Source organism: Nerophis lumbriciformis, linkage group LG10 (assembly GCF_033978685.3).
Source record: "Nerophis lumbriciformis linkage group LG10, RoL_Nlum_v2.1, whole genome shotgun sequence".
In the NCBI taxonomy this organism is placed as follows: domain Eukaryota; kingdom Metazoa; phylum Chordata; class Actinopteri; order Syngnathiformes; family Syngnathidae; genus Nerophis; species Nerophis lumbriciformis.
This window is the reverse complement of record NC_084557.2, coordinates 50351790-50374815: the sequence shown is the minus strand read 5'-3', so window position 1 is coordinate 50374815 and position 23026 is coordinate 50351790. Positions and strand designations below refer to the sequence as shown.

Below are 23026 nucleotides of genomic sequence, written 5' to 3'. Positions count from 1 at the left end.
CCTCTTACAGTACTTTTCTAGTATTTTTTTGTCATTCTTTTAATTGAGGCAGTGATTCGACACAATCTTTACTACTAGAAAGTATAAAAACATGTATATTTTGCAAGATAAGCATAGTTGTTCCACAAAAAAAGGTTATTTTTGCTTCCAGATGTTCAGACAGCACCACACAAGGCGCCGTCACTACTGGTCCAAAGCAGCATTCTTATTTCAGTGCATTTGTAACAAAGTCAGGCGTGGCTCAGCTTGAGAAGTCGGTGTGCATGGGAACAATGTTGTGGTCAAAAGCGGCGTACTGAGAGTCACCTGTGCTGGCCAGTTTGAGCTGCTGGGCGGCGTGGGACAGCTGGAAAGCTGCGTCTGGGTGGGCCGAGTCGGGAAGCATCGTGCACTCTCTCTCCAGCAGCTCGGCCACTCTCTTCAGGAGATCCCAAAACCCGAATGCCAAGGCAGCCTTCCGTAGGCGATTCAGCTCCTGGTAAATTGGAATAAAATGCAGAAATAAGATGTAAACAAAAGAGAAAAAACACAAGTGTTGAGCAGCACAATTTACCTTATAGAAGGTCTGAGTTTTATCAGGCAATTTTCTAGCGTTCCTCAAAATCTTCTGCACATCCGTCTGAAATGAATTGAAAACAACCTTAAAATATTCTTAGTTGTAGGTCAACAATTAACGCGACCTTAGTATTGTGCTAAAGTGTCTTGCAGCAGTGCTGGAAAGTCGACGGACAAGTGTCAATGCCCTTCCTCCCCCGTCATCCCGTTGGCAAGCAACAACATTTGTCCGGGAGAGCGAGGGTCAAGCCAACCTCACCCACACAAGACCAGACACTGGACAGTTAGGCGGGGCACGGGACTGGAAACTGCTGGCAGACCTGGGCCAGAGACTCTGCTTCCCAGTTGAGATTGCGTCCACCAACCTGCGGCCAGATCTTGTTCTGTGGTCAGCTTCGCTCAGGCTCGTGTACATCATAGAGCTCACGGTGCCCTGGGAGAGTGCAATGGAGCAGGCCTACGAGCGCAAGAAGTTGAGGTACACTGAGCTTGCAGCCGATGCGCAACAACAAGGCTGGAAAGCGAGGGTACGCCCAGTGGAAGTAGGCTGCAGAGGGTTCGTGGCCACCTCAACATCCAGGCTCCTCAGGGAAATGGGAGTGCGAGGGAAGGCCCACCGGCAGGCAGTCAAAGACCTCTCAAAAGCCGCTGAAAAGGGGAGTCAGTGGCTGTGGGTCAAGCGAAGGGACTCCACCTGGGCTTTCAAGTGAGTGATGGCATCTAGGGAGTGATCCTGGGACGCTGGGACTCACTGCTGAACCCTCTGGAGGTGTCGTGGGCCTATCAGCGAAACACTGAGGAAGGGGGGCGCCCACTTGATAACCCAGAGGATGCCTTCACTCACTTGACCATCCCACAAAGTCGCATAGGTGTCTCAAGTATGCATTAGGGGATTGTAAAATCTAGTCCTACACAACAGATCTTTTCATAAACTATAGTTAACAAACTCAATTGGCATTTTAGGGGAATCTCTTAAGGGTGCTTATGGAATGAAGAATTCCCTAAGTAGGCAAGTATTTTTATTGATGTAGTGCCAGTTTTGCAACTTTATCTCAAGGTGCTTTACACACAGAGCAGGTTACTAGTGAAGGAAATGAACTGAACCACACATGAGCAGGCATTTTGGTGACCGAGGCAATTAAAAATGTTCCTGTAAGGTAGTGCATTCAAATTAACATATAATTTGATCAAACATATCAGTATTATTTTCAGGTTTGGCATCCCAAACGCATTGTGAGGGTCTGCTGGGAACGTTTGCTAGAGTCTCCTGTCAGAGAGTTTCAATTCCCACCTCCGGAAGAACTTTGAACATGTCACAAGGGAGGTGCTGGACATTGAGTCCGAGTGGACCATGTTCCGCACCTCTATTGTCGAGGCGGCTGATTGGAGCTGTGGTCGCAAGGTGGTTGGTGCCTATAGTGGTGGTAATCCTAGAACCCGCTGAGGGATGCCGTCAAGCTGAAGAAGGAGTCCTATCTGGTTCTTTTGGCTCATAGGACTCCGAAGGCAGCGGACAGGTACCGACAGGCCAAGCGGTGTGCGGCTTCAGCGGTCGCGGAGGCAAAAACTCGGACATGGGAGGAGTTCGGGGAAGCCATGGAAAACGACTTCCGGATGGCTTCGAAGCGATTCTGGACCACCATCCGCCGCCTCAGGAAGGGGAAACAGTGCACTGTCAACACCGTGTATGGTGAGGATGGTGTTCTGCTGACCTCGACTGCGGATGTTGTGGATCGGTGGAGGGAATACTTTGAAGACCTCCTCAATCCCACCAACACGTCTTCCTATGAGGAAGCAGTGCCTTGGGAATCTGTGGTGGGCTCTTCTATTTCTGGGGCTGAGGTTGCCGAGGTAGTTAAAAAGCTCCTCGGTGGGTGGATGAGATCCACCTGGAGTTCCTTAAGGCTCTGGATGCTGTGGGGCTGTCTTGGTTGACAAGACTCTGTAACATCGCGTGGACATCGGAGGCGGTACCTCTGGATTGGCAGATCGGGGTGGTGGTTCCTCTCTTTAAGAAGGGGAACCGGAGGGTGTGTTCCAACTATCGTGGATCACACTCCTCAGCCTTTTCGGTAAGGTCTTTTCGGGTGTACTGGAGAGGAGGCTACGCCGGATAGTCGAACCTCGGATTCAGGAGGAACAGTGTGGTTTTCGTCCTGGTCGTGGAACTGTGGACCAGCTCTATACTCTCGGCAGGGTCTTGAGGGTGCATGGGAGTTTGCCCAACCAGTCTACATGTGCTTTGTGGACTCGGAGAAGGCATTCGACCGTGTACCCGGGAAGTCCTGTGGGGAGTGCTTAGAGAGTATGGCAGGGGTGTCAAACTCAAATACAGAGTGGGACAAAATGTAAAAGTGAACAAAGCCGTGGGCCACGGTTGAACAAATGAACCTTTTAATAGGGACCCAAACAAGTTTTGCATTAAATATTGAACAAGCAAGGCTTATATAACTTTATAGTAGCAAAATAGAGTTTCAAATAATAATAATAATAATAAAAAAATATCAATGGCATATCAAATACAATTTAAATAAAAATGTAATGCCTCTTTTCTATTTGCAGCCTTCTGAGGTAAATATCAACATTAACTTTTTCCACAGGCTAATAAATTTGAAAATAAAATAATGAATAAACCAACCATTCAGGACTTTAAACTGCTCAGTTTGCAACACACTGATCTAATCTGATGTGCCCAAGCCAGATACCTGCCATCTTTTCTTGGATGCTAGTTCATTAATGTCGAGGCTCAGGCATCCCTCATTATCGGACGAAGGTGTTCATCAGTCATTATTTCTCCTATTCCACAGTCTTGGGGGCGTGCGTGCCTTACAAGCACTGCTTTTATTGTCTACGAGCTGACGTCACGTCCGCTTTTCATCCCTTCTAACAACGTGCCCGCCCAGTCACAAGATATGAGCGGCTCCTGTACGCACACACACGTAAATGCAACGCATACTTCATCAACAGCGATACACGTTACACTGAGAGTGGCCGTATAAGCAACTTTAACATTGTTAGAAATATACGCCACACTGTGAATCCACTAACTCTTTCGGGACGCTACAATATATACACCCCCCCACTACCACCAAATTCCCCCACCCCCACACACACACGCACCTTGTAGCGTCCCGGAAGAGTTAGTGCTGCAAAGGGTTCTGGGAATTTGTTCTGTTGTGTTTATGTTGTGGTACGGTGCGGATGTTCTCCCGAAATGTGTTTGTCATTCTTGTTCGGTGTGGGTTCACAATGTGGCGCATATTTCTAACAATGTTAAAGTTTTTTTATACTGGCACCCTCCGTGTAACCTGTATCGCTGAAGATCAAGTACCGTATTTTCCGCACCATTAGCCGCACCTAAAAACCACAAATTTACTCAAAAGCTGACAGTGCGCCTTTTAACCCGGTGCGCTTTATATATGGATAAATATTAAGATTCATTTTCATAAAGTTTCGATCTCGCAACTTAGGTAAACAGCCGCCATCTTTTTTCCCGGTAGAACAGGAAGCGCTTCTTCTTCTACGCAAGCAACCGCCAAGGTAAGCACCCGCCCCCATAGAACAGGAAGCGCTTCTTCTTCTACTGTAAGCAACCACCCGCCCCCGGAAGAAGAAGAAAAAACGCGCGGATATCACCGTACGTTTCATTTCCTGTTTACATCTGTAAAGACCACAAAATGGCTCCTACTAAGCGACAAGGACCCGGTTCATGAAAAGACGCAATCTCTCCATCCGCACACGGATTACTACCGTATTTCACAGCAACTGATATTCCTGTGAACCGCACTGTGGAACGGGAGCACGTACGGTGAATATTCGCACCACAGGGAATGAGAAGTCATCCTTCACTGTGGTTCTAGCTTGCCATGCTAACTTCCACCCATGGTGATATTCAAAAGGAAGACCTTGCCAAAAGAGACCTTTCCAGCCGGCGTCATCATAAAAGCTAACTCGAAGGGATGGATGAAGAAAAGATGAGCGAGTGGTTAAGGTAAGTTTAAGTTTACGCGAAGAGGCCGGGTGGCTTTTTTCACGCAGCTCTGTCCATGTTGATATACGTATGTTTGTGATTGCACATTTGCGTACATTTTGGGAGTGAACAGAGTTGTTAGAACGCTGGTTTTTAATATATTATTAAAGTTTGACTGACCTATTTGACTGTTTTTTTGACATTCCTTTAGCGCAGTTAGATGCGGCTTACAACACGGGGCGGCTTATTGGTGGACAAAGTTTTGAAATATGCCGTTCATTGAAGGCGCGGCTTTTAACCCAGGGCGCCTTATGATGCGGAAAATACGGTATGTGTTGCATTCACTTCTGTGTGCGTGCCAAAGCCGCACATCTTATGTAATGGGCCGGCACTCGGACTGGACGAAAAGGGGACATTACAATTCTCGGGAGGGGCACTGAAATTTGGGAGTCTCCCGGGAGGTTTGGCAAGTATGAGAATTCACGGTGAATGCGGTGTTACCACGGCACTGCCGCTGTATATAATCGGCAGGCCAGCTCTAGTGTTAATTTGATATCACCTCGCGGGCCAAGTTCAATTACACGGCGGGCCAGAGTTTGACACCCATGGAGTATCGGACTGTCTGATTGTGGCGGTCCGCTCCCTGTATGATCAGTGTCAGAGCTTGGGCCGCATTGCCGGCAGTAGGTCGGACACGTTTCCAGTGAGGGTTGGACTCCGCCAAGGCTGCCCTTTGTCACCCATTCTGTTCATAACTTTTATGGACAGAATTTCTAGGCGCAGTCAGGGCGTTGAGGGGATCTGGTTTGGTGGCTGCAGGATTAGGTCTCTGCTTTTTGCAGATGATGTGGTCCTGATGGCTTCATCTGGCCAGGATCTTCAGCTCTCGCTGGATCGGTTCGAAGCCGAGTGTGAAGCGACTGGGATGAGAATCAGCACCTCCAAGTCCGAGTCCATGGTTCTCGTCCGGAAAAGGGTGGAGTGCCATCTCTGGGTTGGGGAGGAGACCCTGCCCCAAGTGGAGGAGTTCAAGTACCTAGGAGTCTTGTTCAGGAGTGAGGGAAGAGTGGATCGTTGTCAGCTAAGCTTGCGATTAGCGCACTAGTGGTCAGTTAACGATTAGTGCGCTAGTTGTCAGGTAGCAATTAGCAGCATAGAGAGCCTATTTGAGGTTTATTTTGTAGAAGGAGTATTTTGGTTAACTGGACATCTTTATGTGCTCGACGCCTCAATCATTGGTATGTTTTCATCTACAAAACCATTCTGGGTATCACTCCATCTTATCTGTCTTGTCTTTTAACAAAGAAACAAGGAAGTCACAATCTTCGTTCAATGAATGTTCTGCAATTTGTCGTCCCCAAAGTAAGAACTGAACTGGGCAAGAAAGCATTTAGGTTTTCAGCACCGAAGGCTTGGAATAACCTACAATCGAACATTAAACTTCAAACCCTAGTTACGTTGAATGAGTTTAAAGCTTCTGTGAAGGGACTGCAGTCTACCTTGTCTGTATGCACATGTGTCATGTGAGCAAGTTTTAATGTTGTAAATGTAATGTTTAATGTATTTGTTTACTGTTTTTAATGTAACCTTGCTGCTGCCCTCTTGGCCAGGTCTCCCTTGGAAAGGAGATCTTTGATCTCAATGGGATTTTACCTGGTTAAATAAAGGCTAATAATAATAATTATTTATCTCTGCCGCCATGTGCTTGCTCAAGTGGGCTTCTGTTTGTGTTTTAAGTATGAGGAGCGTGGTTCTAGACCTGCTCCATGCGTAAAATGACTTGCGATAACTTGTGTCGTGAATTGGTGCTAAATAAGTCAAATTGTCTTGACTTCGATTTCTTTTTGTTATTTCCTGTCACGTGTGTGGAGAGTGGAGACGGCCCTAATGAGCATGGCCGACAATCATGAAGACTTCACCTGTAGTCCACTGGCTTTGATCCACACAGTTACGTTCTGGGCGTAGCTACGTTTGACAGGCGGCTGCAGGGGGAAAGGACTTTTGCTGTCGTCTTCTCCGTAGGGATTTTCTGCCGCTTCTGGAAGGCGTGAGGAGGCAAAGTGCACGGATGAAAGCAGGCATCATTCAACATTGAAGATGTGTAAATGATTAACTTCCTGTTTACGTAAACACACACATAAAAAAGACCTTTGCTCTTGAGGAACTAACAATTAAGCGAAAGGTCGGTGTGTCACAAGTGAAGATAAACAATGAGGTCATACAGACAAGGTGCTACCTGAGATTGGTCCCAAATGGGAGCTCTTGCCCAGCCAAGGCAGAGGTTCAGGACCAGGTTCAAACACTGACATCATTAGATTGGACTTCTTTTTGCTGTCTGCTTGGGAGTACAGCATGCCGAACCACTCAGGCCTGAGACAAGCAGACCAGCTTTGAGACTTCTCATGATTTGTATACTGCCTAACATCTGTATGCACACATGCTTATGTCTCAAATGAAAACGTTTTTCAGCTCACCCAAGCTGGACAAGCGCCACCATGCCTTCTACTTTAAGGCTGCCATGTAAGAGGACACAGAAATTTGGACTTTTCCCTGCCATTTGGCTGGCAGACACTTCCTCCTCCAGCTCTTCTGTGACTCCTGTGCCCATGTCATCTACCTCTGAGAGGAGATCACAAATCAGTGTTTAACGCTAGTAATCTGCTAATTGGGCCACAGTAAACTTGATACTTTAATCTAAAACAGACCTGGGCATTCTGAGGCCAATCATAAATTACAAAATACATTTAAAAAAGTATCTATGTCGAGTGTGCAATACAACGGTGCTGCTTTTGTTTTGAAAAGCGTTATTTGTATTACTTCCGTGTGGACGTATGCCTGTGCGCGATTGTGAGTGAATGTGAACAGCGGCGATCACAAATTACAAAATAAAGTTAAAAAAAACATCTATGTCATGCATGCAATACAACTGTGCTGCTTTTATTTTGAAAAGTGTTATTTATGGGCGTATGTCCGTGTGTAACCTGTGAGTGAAGGTGCACAGTGACAAGAGATGCACGGTTATCCCCGAGACGCTAAAAAGAGAAAAGTTGATGACGAATGGCGTGTTTTCAACAAGCCATGGACTGCCAAGTATTTCTTTACAGAAATGAAAGGTAAAGCCGTGTGCTTAATGTGTGGTACACAGGTTGCTGTGTTTAAAGAATATCATTCGAATCACCACTACACGACGAAGCACGAGGAAAAATACCGGAATCTGTCTGATGAAGCGCGCACAAGGGAGGCTGATGCGTTGATGGTAAAACTGCAAACCCAACAAGGAGTTTTGCCAAATTTCACACCCCCAGATATGCAGCCGTCAAGACAAGTTTTGTCATTTCTCACAAAACCGCCAGAAAAAGTAAGGCGTTTTCTGACGGAGAGTTTATTAAGGAGTGCTTATTGGACTCTGTTGCGCTGACATGCCCGGAGAAGAGGGGCACATTTGACAACGTGTCACTCTCCCGACGCACTTTAACGAGGCGGGTTGAGACCATCGCTGGAAACTTGGAGCTTCAGCTGAAGAACAGAACGGCCGACTTTGACTGTTTTTTGCTGGCTTTGGATGAGAGCTGCGATGTACGTGACACCGCCCAGCTGCTCATCTTCTTACGTGGGATAACTGCAGACTTTCAAATCACGGAGTAGCTGGCAGCCATGCAGTCAATTAAAGAGACAACCACAGGTAATGACTTGTTCACATAGGTAAATGCGTGTTTGGACATGTTAGGACTGAACTGGGACAAGCTGGCAGGTGTAACAACAGACGGTTGTCCAAATCTGACGGGGAAAAATGTTGGACTTTTAAAGAGGATGCAGGATAAAGTGACAGAAATTGACATTTTTGCATTGTATTATACATCAGGAAGTGTTGTGTTAAAAATAAAACTATCAAAAGCAATCTGCTTTTGTATAAAGTTAAGTTAGGTTAAATGAAAGTATTATTATTTTTATTATTATCTTACGGTATATCAAAAATAATTTGAGCAAAATTTAATTGAAATACTGTCGGTGTGGCCCTCCAGCAGTGCTCGGGTTGCTCATGCGGCCCCCGGTAAAAATGAATTGCCCACCCCTGATCTAAGAGCTTACATGTAAGAAAGTAAAGTTGCAGGTAGAGTAGTAACAATAAACATTTTATTAGTATGAAAGCAGCCCTGCATTTGTACTGCAATCACGTATGAATTACCATTACCATCTTTATCTTCATTACATTTCCATCCTTATCTTCCACTAGCGAGTCCACCACAGTTTTAACTGGAACATGTTCCATTTCGCAAGGAGACGTGATATTGTGACTAATAATCTTTGTCTTTTCATTCAAAGTACTGGATTGTAATATTTAGTGCACATGTACACAAACACCCACCTTTATTGACAGCAATAGGCAGGACCAAGTGTCTGGATATGACAGGTGGACTGGAGATGTCAGCAATCTCAATGAAGCCCATGATTTCTAGATCTGAAACCAAAAGAACACACGTATTGGAGGTCAACATGAGTCATTAAAAAAAATTAAAAATTTTTTTTAAATAATTGCAATCTTGCACCATCTTCCTGCAGTCTCCAGATGATCACACTGGATACTTTTTGGTCTATGTGTTTGAAATCCATGACACACTTGTTCTACTTGTCAGTAGATGAATATTAGATCATTTATAATTGGCCTTTTTGTAAGGACAAGATCATCTACTCTCTGTTTACTCATGTTCTGGGTGTGTTAAAGAGAACATCTTATGTTAAAGATATGATGCATTCTGATATACCAGTATATTGAATGAGACTTCAGTTTAGTGCATGTCGTTGGCTTTTTTGTAACACTCATTCATGACCAGTTATGGACTTAGTATGACTCCACAAACGCCTCCAACTGCTGGCCAAACTACTGGCACGCAGTTGGAGGCGTTTGTGTCAGTGAGGGACAGGAGGACACTGGACAAACTGCTGGCCATCATGGACAATCCTGCCCACCCACTCCACCAGACAATTGAGGGACAGCGCAGTTCATACTCCAACAGGCTCCTTCAGCTTCCTTCCCACACTGTTCCATTCAAGAACTCCTTCATTCCACACTCCATCCAGCTGTATAATCACTCGCCATACAGCAATAGATGATATCTGTCTATTACCTGACACCTGACATGTTAGCTACCTCTCTTTGTTTATAATGTATATTTTCTATTTTGTGCTGGATTTACTCTCTTTTTTATGTTGCAGCTGTCACATATACTGTAATATTCTACATGGTCATTGTTATACCGTATTTTTCGGATTATAAATCATTCCGGAGTATAAGTCGCACCGGCCGAAAATGCATAATAAAGAAGGAAAAAAACATACAGGTAAAAGCCAGTAAATTAGAATATTTTGAAAAACTTGATTTATTTCAGTAATTGCATTCAAAAGGTGTAACTTGTACATTATATTTATTCATTGCACACAGACTGATGCATTCAAATGTTTATTTCATTTAATTTTGATGATTTGAAGTGGCAACAAATGAAAATCCAAAATTCCGTGTGTCACAAAATTAGAATATTACTTAAGGCTAATACAAAAAAGGGATTTTTAGAAATGTTGGCCAACTGAAAAGTATGAAAATGAAAAATATGAGCATGTACAATACTCAATACTTGGTTGGAGCTCCTTTTGCCTCAATTACTGCGTTAATGCGGCGTGGCATGGAGTCGATGAGTTTCTGGCACTGCTCAGGTGTTATGAGAGCCCAGGTTGCTCTGATAGTGGCCTTCAACTCTTCTGCGTTTTTGGGTCTGGCATTCTGCATCTTCCTTTTCACAATACCCCACAGATTTTCTATGGGGCTAAGGTCAGGGGAGTTGGCGGGCCAATTTAGAACAGAAATACCATGGTCCGTAAACCAGGCACAGGTAGATTTTGCGCTGTGTGCAGGCGCCAAGTCCTGTTGGAACTTGAAATCTCCATCTCCATAGAGCAGGTCAGCAGCAGGAAGCATGAAGTGCTCTAAAACTTGCTGGTAGACGGCTGCGTTGACCCTGGATCTCAGGAAACAGAGTGGACCGACACCAGCAGATGACATGGCACCCCAAACCATCACTGATGGTGGAAACTTTACACTAGACTTCAGGCAACGTGGATCCTGTGCCTCTCCTGTCTTCCTCCAGACTCTGGGACCTCGATTTCCAAAGGAAATGCAAAATTTGCATGGTTGGGTGACGGTTTGGGGTGCCATGTCATCTGCTGGTGTCGGTCCACTCTGTTTCCTGAGATCCAGGGTCAACGCAGCCGTCTACCAGCAAGTTTTAGAGCACTTCATGCTTCCTGCTGCTGACCTGCTCTATGGAGATGGAGATTTCAAGTTCCAACAGGACTTGGCGCCTGCACACAGCGCAAAATCTACCCGTGCCTGGTTTACGGACCATGGTATTTCTGTTCTAAATTGGCCCGCCAACTCCCCTGACCTTAGCCCCATAGAAAATCTGTGGGGTATTGTGAAAAGGAAGATGCAGAATGCCAGACCCAAAAACGCAGAAGAGTTGAAGGCCACTATCAGAGCAACCTGGGCTCTCATAACACCTGAGCAGTGCCAGAAACTCATCGACTCCATGCCACGCCGCATTAACGCAGTAATTGAGGCAAAAGGAGCTCCAACCAAGTATTGAGTATTGTACATGCTCATATTTTTCATTTTCATACTTTTCAGTTGGCCAACATTTCTAAAAATCCCTTTTTTGTATTAGCCTTAAGTAATATTCTAATTTAGTGACACACGGAATTTTGGATTTTCATTTGTTGCCACTTCAAATCATCAAAATTAAATGAAATAAACATTTGAATGCATCAGTCTGTGTGCAATGAATAAATATAATGTACAAGTTACACCTTTTGAATGCAATTACTGAAATAAATCAAGTTTTTCAAAATATTCTAATTTACTGGCTTTTACCTGTATAAGTTGCATTTTTGGAGGAAATATATTTGATAAAAGCCAACACCAAGAATAGACAATTGAAAGGCAAATTAAAATAAATAAAGAATAGTGAACAACAGGCTGAATAAGTGTACGATTGCTGTTTTCGGCTGCATATTTCACTACGTCCAGCTTGTAATCTGCAGTATATGATTTCCTTTTCGGTGCCATTTTTGTTCAGCCCTTCTCAGTTTTTATAAGTTACCGCCAATGTTGAAATTATCCATTTTAATAGGTACGGAAGTACGGTAGTTGCAGGTAGCATCTTTTTTTTCACAATGCACTTCCACCATGACCCGCCCCCGCCAAATTTGTATTGGTTGATGTGTGTGTGTGTGTGTGACGATTGCTGATATACGCCTAGTCCAGGGGTCTGCAACCGCGCGGCTCCGGAGCCGCATGCGGCTCTTTCATGCCTTCGCCGTGGCTCCCTTTGGCTTTGAAACCGAATGTCAACAAATAATGGTTACTTGATTTAATATACTTCATTTTATTTAGTTAGTTTATTTCAATTTAACAGTTGTTATTTTGGAGAGTTCTGGGATCTTGTCATATGAAAATAAAACACATTTTAATGTATTGTCAAAGGAAGTGTAGGTCACAGCCCTAATGTGACATCTCTTTTGTATTGTATTGTTTTTAGCGGTCAACCTCTAGCAATGGACGGATCAGAAAAGAGAAACATTGTATTTACTTAAATTGTTATTAATTTGCTTTCATTGATGACGAGGTTGTTGTTTTCCATCTTTAGTCAGATGAATATGCTGTAATAGTAGCCTTGAGAAAAATGGAATGAGTTCCATCTATCCATTCTCTACCGCTTGTCCCTTTTGGGGTCTGATTTTTTTTTTTTTTTAATTCATTAATAAGGGAAGGAACAGTGTATTTTTTTTTCTAATGTTCAAAATTATTTGGTGATTTGCTTCATTATGCTCAGAAATAAAATGCGAGTCGTTTTTGTCAAGTGTTCATAAGTCCTATAGCACAAGTGTAAGGAAACTATAAGTGGTGTTATCGTCATATTAGGAATCGAACAGAGTTTGCGGCTCTAGGTGGGTTTTATTTGGGGGGAAATGGGCTCCAATGGCTCTTTGTATGCTGAAGGTTGCCGACCCCTGGCCTAGTCTCTTACTCATATACGTCTAGTCTCTTACGTGAATGAGATAAATAATATTATTTGATATTTTACGCTAATGTGTTCATAATTTCACACATAAGTCACTCCAGAATATAAATCGCACCCCCGGCCAAACTATGAAAAAAACTGTGATTTATAATCCGAAAAATACGATATATTGTATACAGTATATGATATAGACATAATATAATATATCAGTATATATAATATACTGTACATCCATCCATCCATTTTCTGCTGCGTGTCCCTTTTGGGGTCGCGGGGGGTGCTGGAGCCTATCTCAGCTGCATTCGGACGGAAGGCGGTGTACACCCTGGACAAGTCGCTACCTCATACATACCTGCCAACTTTTGAAATCAGAAAAACCTAGTAGCCAGGGTCCAGGGGCCGCAGGCCCCGGTAGGTCCAGGACAAAGTCCTGGTGGGGGGTCTTAGCCCCCCGACGCAAAATGATTATTAGCATTCAGACAGGTTAAAATGTTGCTAAAACCATCACTTTTCTATCAGTCACAGTGACTTTTCAAAACAAAAATATTACAGCAAAAATCATATGGGTTGATTGACATGTTTATTCTGTAAACTAACTTCAATAGTTTGAAATTATTTTGACAGTTAATGCCAGTTATCCTGTCAACCTTTCACAAGACTTCAATTTGTTAATTGAAAGTATAAACACTTTTTACAGTAAACAAATGGTAAAACAGTACTAAACAATTCCATTAAAAAAAAATTTGGTGTCATTAACTTTCTGTCCAAGCTTGTATAATCTACTGCCTTGTTCAATTGTAAAAAATATTCTGTGCCTAAAATTCACATTTCTATCACAATTATCTTACTGTAAACATGGTAAGCTAACTTCATTAAAATTAATAGTCCTGTCAATAGCATGGAATTACAATTCAAATGTAGTTTTTTTGTAAGCCTTTCAAAAGAATTCAAAATATGAAAAATTCATGAAAATTAATTTAAGCCATCAGACACTTGAAAAGTGGCACATCACATCTCTAATGTAATCATTTGAACTTTTCAACAGAAATAGCACTGCAAAAATATTAAGGACATACTTCTGTATTTTGGTAGTTATTCTGTCAACATTTAACAAGATTTCTTCAACTTGGACTTGAAAGCATAAATAGTATAAACACTTTTAACAGTATAACAGTACTAAACAATTCCAATAGATAACATTGGTGTCATTACCTTTTTGTGGCTAAAATCCGAAAAACGTTGAAAGTTTTCCACTTGTATCGCTAGCAACGGCATTAGACTTGTGTTTTTTTGTCCCAGCGTGGTCTTTTACATCGCTAATTCCTCCGTGTCCGATCGAAAAATCTTGTCTGCACAAGGTGCAATTCGCGTAGTTTTCACCCTTTTTGGAACGGATAATTATTCCCGGATAGGCTTTTGAATATTCTTCACGGAATGACTGCAGTTTTCTTTTCGGTTTAAGACTCGTTTGCGATTTTTCTCCGGCTGATTCCATGATCGTTCGCTCGTTTGGAAACAATGGCAACAGGTGCCTCGTGCTTGGCAGCGGTGCTATAAATAGCCTCCCGCATGGCATTCGGAATGGCTCGATAGGAAGTTACGGGAAGCAGTGTCGATTGTCATTGTTGTTACGCGATTTCGTGAATAAAACTTTAAATAAACCACATTTTTTTTAATTAATGAAAAGCCGTATTTTTTATCACTGCAACCGTAACCGTTGATGAAAACCGTACTAATTACGGGAAAACCGGAGTAGTTGGCAGGTATGCCTCATATATTATGTAAATATTACATATATATGTTATATTTTATATCGCTATATTTAGTCTATTTATACCTGCATTGTCCTTTCCATCATTGTAACTGAGCTACTGTGTGGAACAATTTCCCTTGTGGATCATTAAAGTTTGTCTAATGTCTAATGTTTGATGTCCAACATTTTGACTTGTTATGAAAGGTAAGCTAGTGTTTTGTCGTTTTAGTCGGTGCCTAACTTCTTTTTGCACTTGATTGACAAATCAGGAATGCCAAAGTGATGCAGGAGGTGACACGAATCACTCTTGTCATTAAATATATTTTGTTTTGACATTTTGCACTTGTATGACCTAAGACTGTGGTTTAAAAATGGTCTGAAACAATCATACAGGTTTTATGGTGGCAACAGTTTCTATTATGGGATCAGATATCTATGGGCAACCAGTAGAACAAACTGCGAGGGTGTAATGCATTTTCCTATAATACCTGTGTTGACAGTTCGAGGTAAAGGTTCCACCTCCTCATCCACCACGACAGGCTCGGGTCGTGGGAACACCTGAACGTCTGAGGACAAGTTCCCACAGTGCAGCACAGCATGGAAGGGAGAGTAGGCCCTGTCAATCAATCTCCTGGTGACACATAACAGAACATTAGATTTATTTACAGAACTTGAGGATTTAAGTGGAAATCACTTCACCCTACCCAAACATGGCCTGCACACCCTGCATGCAGAGTGGTCCCTCTACAGTGAAGACCTCTCCATCACCTCCACCCAGACAGAGAAGCTCCTCCCATTTGTCCAAAGCACCTGTCATGTTTAACTGTTAAGGACACAAGGCAGGGCAGCACTGGTTACAAACTATTGACAGCCATACATCAAATGGTAAAATATTTGACGTTTTGAACATAAAATACTTACACATCACAAAGTATTGTTTGTATGTGTTAATGAGAGACTGAAGCATGTTCTAGATTTTATAACAACTGTAGGGTAATTGTAGGTATTTCTGTAGTATATAACCATCATCTCCATCCATCCATCCATCTTCTTCCGCTTATCTGAGGTCGGGTCGCGGGGGCAGCAGCCTAAGCAGGGAAGCCCAGACGTCCCTCTCCCCAGCCACTTCGTCCAGCTCTTCCTGTGGGACCCCGAGGCGTTCCCAGGCCAGCCGGGAGACATAGTCTTCCCAACGTGTCCTGGGTCTTCCCCGCGGCCTCCTACCGATCGGACATGCCCTAAACACCTCCCTAGGGACGCGCTCGGGTGGCATCCTGACCAGATGCCTGAACCACCTCATCTGGCTCCTCTCGATGTGGAGAAGCAGCGGCTTTACTTTGAGCTCCCCCCGGATGGCAGAGCTTCTCACCCTATCTCTAAGGGACAGCCCTTCCACCCGGCGGAGGAAACTCATTTCGGCCGCTTGTACGCGTGATCTTGTCCTTTCGGTCATAACCCAAAGCTCATGACCATAGGTGAGGATGGGAACGTAGATCGACCGGTAAATTGAGAGCTTTGCTTTCCGGCTCAGCTCCTTCTTCACCACAACGGATCGATACAGCGTCCGCATTACTGAAGACGCCGCACCGATCCACCTGTCGATCTCACCATCCACTCTTCCCTCACTCGTGAACAAGACTCCGAGGTACTTGAACTCCTCCACTTGGGGAAAGATCTCCTCCCCAACCCGGAGATGGCACTCCACCCTTTTCCGGGCGAGAACCATGGACTCGGACTTGGAGGTGCTGATTCTCATCCCAGTCGCTTCACACTCGGCTGCGAACCGATCCAGTGAGAGCTGAAGATCCTGGCCAGATGAAGCCATCAGGACCACATCATCTGCAAAAAGCAGAGACCTAATCCTGCAGCCACCAAACCGGATCCCCTCAACGCCTTGACTGCGCCTAGAAATTCTGTCCATAAAAGTTATGAACAGAATGGGTGACAAAGGGCAGCCTTGGCGGAGTCCAACCCTCACTGGAAACGTGTCCGACTTACTGCCGGCAATGCGGACCAAGTCCGATACCCCATACTCTCTGAGCACTCCCCGAGGGACACGGTCGAATGCCTTCTCCAAGTCCACAAAACACATGTAGACTGGTTGGGCAAACTCCCATGCACCCTCGAGGACCCTGCCCAGAGTATAGAGCTGGTCCACAGTTCCACGACCAGGACGAAAACCACACTGTTCCTCCTGAATCCGAGGTTCGACTATCCGGCGTAGCCTCCTCTCCAGTACACCCGAATAGACCTTACCGGGAAGGCTGAGGAGTGTGATCCCTCCGGTTCCCCTTCTTAAAGAGAGGAACCACCACCCCGGTCCGCCCCCGATGTCCACGCGATGCTGCAGAGTCTTGTCAACCAAGACAGCCCCACAGCATCCAGAGCCTTAAGGAACTCCGGGCGGATCTCATCTACCCCCGGGGCCTTGCCACCGAGGAGCTTTTTAACTACCTCAGCAACCTCAGCCCCAGAAATAAGAGAGCCCACCACAGACTCCCCAGGCACTGCTTCCTCATAGGAAGACGTGTTGGTGGGATTGAGGAGGTCTTCGAAGTATTCCCTCCACCGAATCGTTTTTAATCATATTTATTTTTATATTCATTTATTTTTTGTTTTTATTCAGTCATTGGTGGAGCTAAGGATAATATTGAACGTTGTTTTTAATATTGCTGTGCAGCACTTTGGAAACATTTTTGTTGTTTAAATGGGCTATATAAATAAAGTGGATTGGATCTCTAGTCAAAAAGGTAAACAAGGGGTGATGAAAACCATGTAAGCAACATCAAGTAAAATACATTGTTGTATTACCTCCTCTGTATTGGCAACGCACATGATGAACATTTTGGCTGGAAAAGGAAAGGGCAGAGGGAACTTCTTGTCGTCCCCAGTGTGCTTCAGGGTTTGCAGGGAATGACGCAGAGAACCTTTGCCAATCCCGAGAGATCCGTCAGTCACCAGCACCACCTTCAGGTCACAGGGGGCATGACATAAATACAAGACTGAAGGCAGCTGCATTTAAAATTATACCTGACAGGGACAACCACTGCCCCATTCTTGCTGCACCACGTTGTTGACCCCATTCAGAGCAGATTCCACGCAGGTCTTGTCGTAGTCGTCTAAACCGCTCAGGGCATCCTGTACCGGAAGTAGCGTTCTTTTAGTGCCTTCTTCTTCTGCCGACTTTGCAGACGCTTGGAGTTTTACCTGTAGGGCGTTATAATCCCTGGTGAATGGCACCAGCAGCTCCCAGAGGGACGAGAAGGCCATGAGGGCGGTGAACTCCAGGCGGTAGTTGGAGGCCATGTGTTCAAACAACATGTTGAGGCCGTGCACAGCCAAGTTCTTCCTCTGGAACTCCTCGCTGCTGTCCTGGCACACTGGCCTCGTCATGGACAGGGACGCGTCCACCAAGACTACAGTAGGCATGCTTCGCTGCTAATGTCGACCACTCCAGCGAGAACTAAAACAAAAAAAAGGAATTAAAATGCCAGAGTTTACAAGTTAAAACGCGAGGTTAGCCAGCTAGCTAACTAGCTGAGCGTATGCTAGCATTAGCATCGCCGTTCGTATTTTACACAACTGACGCTACATTGAAATAAAAATTGTCATTCGATGGATTATAGAAACAATTATTATATAAATAGAATATGCATCAGATAGACAATTGTTTTAAACTCGGCTAAATAAATCGAGAGCTCAATCTCGCCGCTTAGGAACCACCGGAAGCCTGTCGTGTTGACGTCATTCACGTGCACCTTTTTGTCCGTCCGAGTAGACAACAAAAATATATGAATAGTTCCGCTAATATTTTGCTGGTTGTAATTTGACGTTTTTTTTTTTTTCTTAATTCAAACATTCAAGATGTCAAGATGTTTATTGAGTGTGTCATAGTCAACTCCACCTCATACATGTAGTACATCCAGAGATGGGTAGTAACGCGCTACATTTACTCCGTTACATCTACTCATACTTGCCAACCTTGAGACCTCCGATTTCGGGAGGTGGGGGGTAGGGGGCGTGGTCGGGGTGGGGCGTGGTTGGGGGCGGGGCTAAGAGAGGAGGAGTATATTTACAGCTAGAATTCACCAAGTCAAGTATTTCATATATATATATATATATATATATATATATATATATATATATATATATATATATATATATATATAAGAAATACTTGACTTTCAGTGAATTCTAGCTATATATATATTTGTTATTATATATATATATATATATATATATATATATATATATATATATATATATATATATAAATAAAAGAAATACTTGAATTTCAGTGTTCATTTATTTACACATATACACACACATAACTCATCTACTCATTGTTGAGTTAAGGGTTGAATTGTCCATCCTTGTTCTATTCTCTGTCACTATTTTTCTAACCATGCTGAACACCCTTTCGCAGGTACCCAGAAAGGTTTCGAGTACCACCAAAAAAACTGAATCTCTGAAGACAGTATAAAAATCTGTGTTAAAGGTGTACAAATACTGTTTGTATAATAAGCATGTTATTTTTTCACAAATGAAGGTTTGAGTTCAGTACTAAAAAAAAAGAAAAAAGAATGTGGCTTAAGTACAGTTTTTTAATTGAGCTGCTGCATTTTTTGGTTGGGTTGTTTATTTATTTTGAGTAACTTCTATACATTTCTAAAAGGGGAATAATGTAATAGAGTGATCTATGTTTGTCTGTTGCCATCTCCTGGTGAATGTTGGCTATAGCGTACTGGGGTTACTTTTTGGTTGGCCAACGATTTACGTGGTGTTGCGCACCTGACGTCACTCAGGTCCGCATGGAGCTGGAGGGGGCGTGGCTTCCAGCTCCGCCTGAATTTCGGGAGATTTTCGGGAGAAAATTTGTCCCGGGAGAGTTGGCAAGTATGCATCTACTTGAGTAACTTTTGGGATAAATTGTACTTCTAAGAGTAGTTTTAATGCAACATACTTTTACTTTTACTTGAGTATATTCATAGAGAAGAAACGCTAATTATTATCTACATTCAGCTCGCTACTCGCTACTGATTTTTATCCATCTGTTAATGCACGCTTTCTTTGTTTTGGTTTGTCATACAGACCATAAAAGTAGGATCTATCGCATGCCTGCGTTTCACCTATTAAATACACTCACTGGTGACGTTTGACTCCGTTTCACCAATCAAACAGAGCCAGGCGGTCACGTGATTAACTGCACATAAAGTTTCAGCGGCAAACAACAAGCTTAAGCTTACATGAACTCAACGTCAAATTTGAGGAAGCACATGGCGGTAAGTAACGTTAGTAGATATTTTGGCTGTCACCGTAGGCTGATGTTAGCTTCCCTGCTATGAATCACTGTCAAATGTACATCGTGTGGGGACATTTATTAACGCACTGCAGCCTCATAGACAGACACACACACACACACACACACACACACACACACACACACACACACACACACACACACACACACACACATGCATAGAAACTCCAATCAGAAGTGCACAGTGTGTTCCCAGGTGCAGCCCACACCTATCAGTTTATGGTTTGCGTAAAGGCTAACTTGTTATTTTCCTTTGTAATCTCTGCCTACTGAGCCTATGGTGCTGTTAAGTTATTGTGGCTCAATTTGCCTTCATTTTTTTAATGTTAATGTATTATTATTTACTATATATTATTATTTTAGTTGCTTAAGAGATATTCTTGGCTCTGAATTTGCTCATTGCTATTTTTATGTTTCTGTGCATTATTTGTTGCCGTCATCATTAAACGAACAGGTTACTCATCAGTTACTCAGTACTTGAGTAGTTTTTTCACAACATACTTTTTACTTTTACTCAAGTAAATATTTGGGTGACTACTCTTTACTTTTACTTGAGTAATAAATCTCTAAAATAACAGTACGCTTACTTGAGTACAATTTCTGGCTACTCTACCCACCTCTGAGTGCATCATATACAGGTAAAAGCCAGTAAATTAGAATATTTTGAAAAACTTGATTTATTTCAGTAATTGCATTCAAAAGGTGTAACTTGTACATTATATTTATTCATTGCACACAGACTGATGCATTCAAATGTTTATTTCATTTAATTTTGATGATTTGAAGTGGCAACAAATGAAAATCCAAAATTCCGTGTGTCACAAAATTTGAATATTACTTAAGGCTAATACAAAAAAGAAATTTTTAGAAATGTTGGCCAACTGAAAAGTATGAAAATGAAAAATATGAGCATGTACAATACTCAATACTTGGTTGGAGCTCCTTTTGCCTCAATTACTGCATTAATGCGGCGTGGCATGGAGTCGATGAGTTTCTGGCACTGCTCAGGTGTTATGAGAGCCCAGGTTGCTCTGATAGTGGCCTTCAACTCTTCTGCGTTTTTGGGTCTGGCATTCTGCATCTTCCTTTTCACAATACCCCACAGATTTTCTATGGGGCTAAGGTCAGGGGAGTTGGCGGGCCAATTTAGAACAGAAATACCATGGTCCGTAAACCAGGCACGGGTAGATTTTGCGCTGTGTGCAGGCGCCAAGTCCTGTTGGAACTTGAAATCTCCATCTCCATAGAGCAGGTCAGCAGCAGGAAGCATGAAGTGCTCTAAAACTTGCTGGTAGACGGCTGCGTTGACCCTGGATCTCAGGAAACAGAGTGGACCGACACCAGCAGATGACATGGCACCCCAAACCATCACCCAACCATGCAAATTTTGCATTTCCTTTGGAAATCGAGGTCCCAGAGTCTGGAGGAAGACAGGAGAGGCACAGGATCCACGTTGCCTGAAGTCTAGTGTAAAGTTTCCACCATCAGTGATAGTTTGGGGTGCCATGTCATCTGCTGGTGTCGGTCCACTCTGTTTCCTGAGATCCAGGGTCAACGCAGCCGTCTATCAGAGCAACCTGGGCTCTCATAACACCTGAGCAGTGCCAGAAACTCATCGACTCCATGCCACGCCGCATTAACGCAGTAATTGAGGCAAAAGGAGCTCCAACCAAGTATTGAGTATTGTACATGCTCATATTTTTCATTTTCATACTTTTCAGTTGGCCAACATTTCTAAAAATCCCTTTTTTTGTATTAGCCTTAAGTAATATTCTAATTTTGTGACACACGGAATTTTGGATTTTCATTTGTTGCCACTTCAAATCATCAAAATTAAATGAAATAAACATTTGAATGCATCAGTCTGTGTGCAATGAATAAATTTAATGTACAAGTTACACCTTTTGAATGCAATTACTGAAATAAATCAAGTTTTTCAAAATATTCTAATTTACTGGCTTTTACCTGTGTGTGTGTGTGTATATATATATATATATATATATATATATATATATATATATATATATATATATATATATATATATATATATATAAAAGAAATACTTGAATTTCAGTGTTCATTTATTTACACATATACACACACATAACACTCATCTACTCATTGTTGAGTTAAGGGTTGAATTGTCCATCCTTGTTCTATTCTCTGTCACTATTTTTCTAACCATGCTGAACACCCTTTCGCAGGTACCCAGAAAGGTTTCGAGTACTACCAAAAAAACGGAATCTCTGAAGACAGTATAAAAATCTGTGTTAAAGGTGTACAAATACTGTTTGTATAATAAGCATTATTTTTTTTACAAATGAGGGTTAAGAATTCAGTACTAAAAAAAAAGAAAAGAATGTGGCTTAAGTACAGTTTTTTAATTGAGCTGCTGCATTTTTTGGTTGGGTTGTTTATTTATATTGAGTAACTTCTATACATTTCTAATAGGGGAGGAATGTAATAGTGATCTATGTTTGTCTGTTGCCATCTCCTGGTGAATGTTGTCTATAGCGTACTGGGGTTACTTTTTGGTTGGCCAACGATTTACGTGGTGTTGCGCACCTGACGTCACTCAGGTCCGCATGGAGCTGGAGGGGGCGTGGCTTCCAGCTCCGCCTGAATTTCGGGAGATTTTCGGGAGAGGCGCTGAATTTCGGGAGTCTCCCGGAAAATCCGGGAGGGTTTGCAAGTATGCCTGTGAGTGAAGGTGCACAGCGACAAGTGATGCCCGGTTACCCCCGAGACGCTAAAAAGAGAAAAGTTGATGACGAATGGCGTGTTTTCAACAAGACATGGACTGCCAAGTATTTCTTTACATAAATTAAAGGTAAAGCCGTGTGCTTAATGTGTGGTACACAGGTTGCTGTGTTTAAAGAATATCATTTGAATCGCCACTACACGACGCAGCACGAGGAAAAATACCGGAATCTGTCTGATGAAGCGCGTGCGAGGGAGGCTGATGCGTTGATGGTAAAACTGCAAACTCAACAAGGACTTTTTGCCATATTTCACACCCACAGGTATGCAGCTGTCAGGACAAGTTTCGTCATTTCTCACAAAATCGCCAGAAAAAGTAAGGCGTTTTCTGACGGAGAGTTTATTAAGGAGTGCTTATTGGACTCTGTTGCGCTGACATGCCCGGAGAAGAGGGGCGCATTTAAGAACGTGTCACTCTCCTGACGCACTGTAATGAGGCGGGTTGAGACCATCACTGGAAACTTGGAGCTTTAGCTGAAGAACAGAACGGCCGACTTTGACTGTTTTTCGCTGGCTTTGAATGAGAGTTGCGATGTACGTGACACCGCCCAGCTGCTCATCTTCTTTCGTGGGATAACTGCAGACTTTCAAATCA

General features: G+C 43.1%; 1 protein-coding gene across 1 annotated transcript; it reads right to left on the bottom strand.

Moving 5' to 3' along the window:
• Positions 1-10: 10 nt before the first annotated feature.
• On the bottom strand, positions 11-18097 carry ints14 (integrator complex subunit 14). The gene is made up of 11 exons (XM_061969476.2): positions 17558-18097; positions 17381-17488; positions 17162-17317; positions 15055-15173; positions 14839-14981; positions 8892-8984; positions 7000-7144; positions 6762-6895; positions 6445-6563; positions 554-619; positions 11-475 (listed from the first exon to the last, which is right to left on the bottom strand). Exons 1-11 carry the CDS (start codon positions 17777-17779, stop codon positions 242-244), a joined length of 1539 nt encoding a protein of 512 aa, XP_061825460.1. The 5' UTR covers positions 17780-18097; the 3' UTR covers positions 11-241.
• Between the last annotated feature and the right edge of the window lie 4929 nt (positions 18098-23026).

Excerpts from the sequence above, each read along its gene's own strand:
- ints14 (XM_061969476.2), bottom strand. The coding sequence starts at position 17,779 with ATGCCTACTGTAGTCTTGGTGGACGCGTCCCTGTCCATGACGAGGCCA. Across the intron at positions 17,318-17,380 it reads GCAGTGGTTGTCCCTGTCAG|GTGGTGCTGGTGACTGACGG; the intron begins GTATAATTTTAA and ends TGTGACCTGAAG. Across the intron at positions 8,985-14,838 it reads ACCTCGAACTGTCAACACAG|ATCTAGAAATCATGGGCTTC; the intron begins GTATTATAGGAA and ends TTTTGGTTTCAG.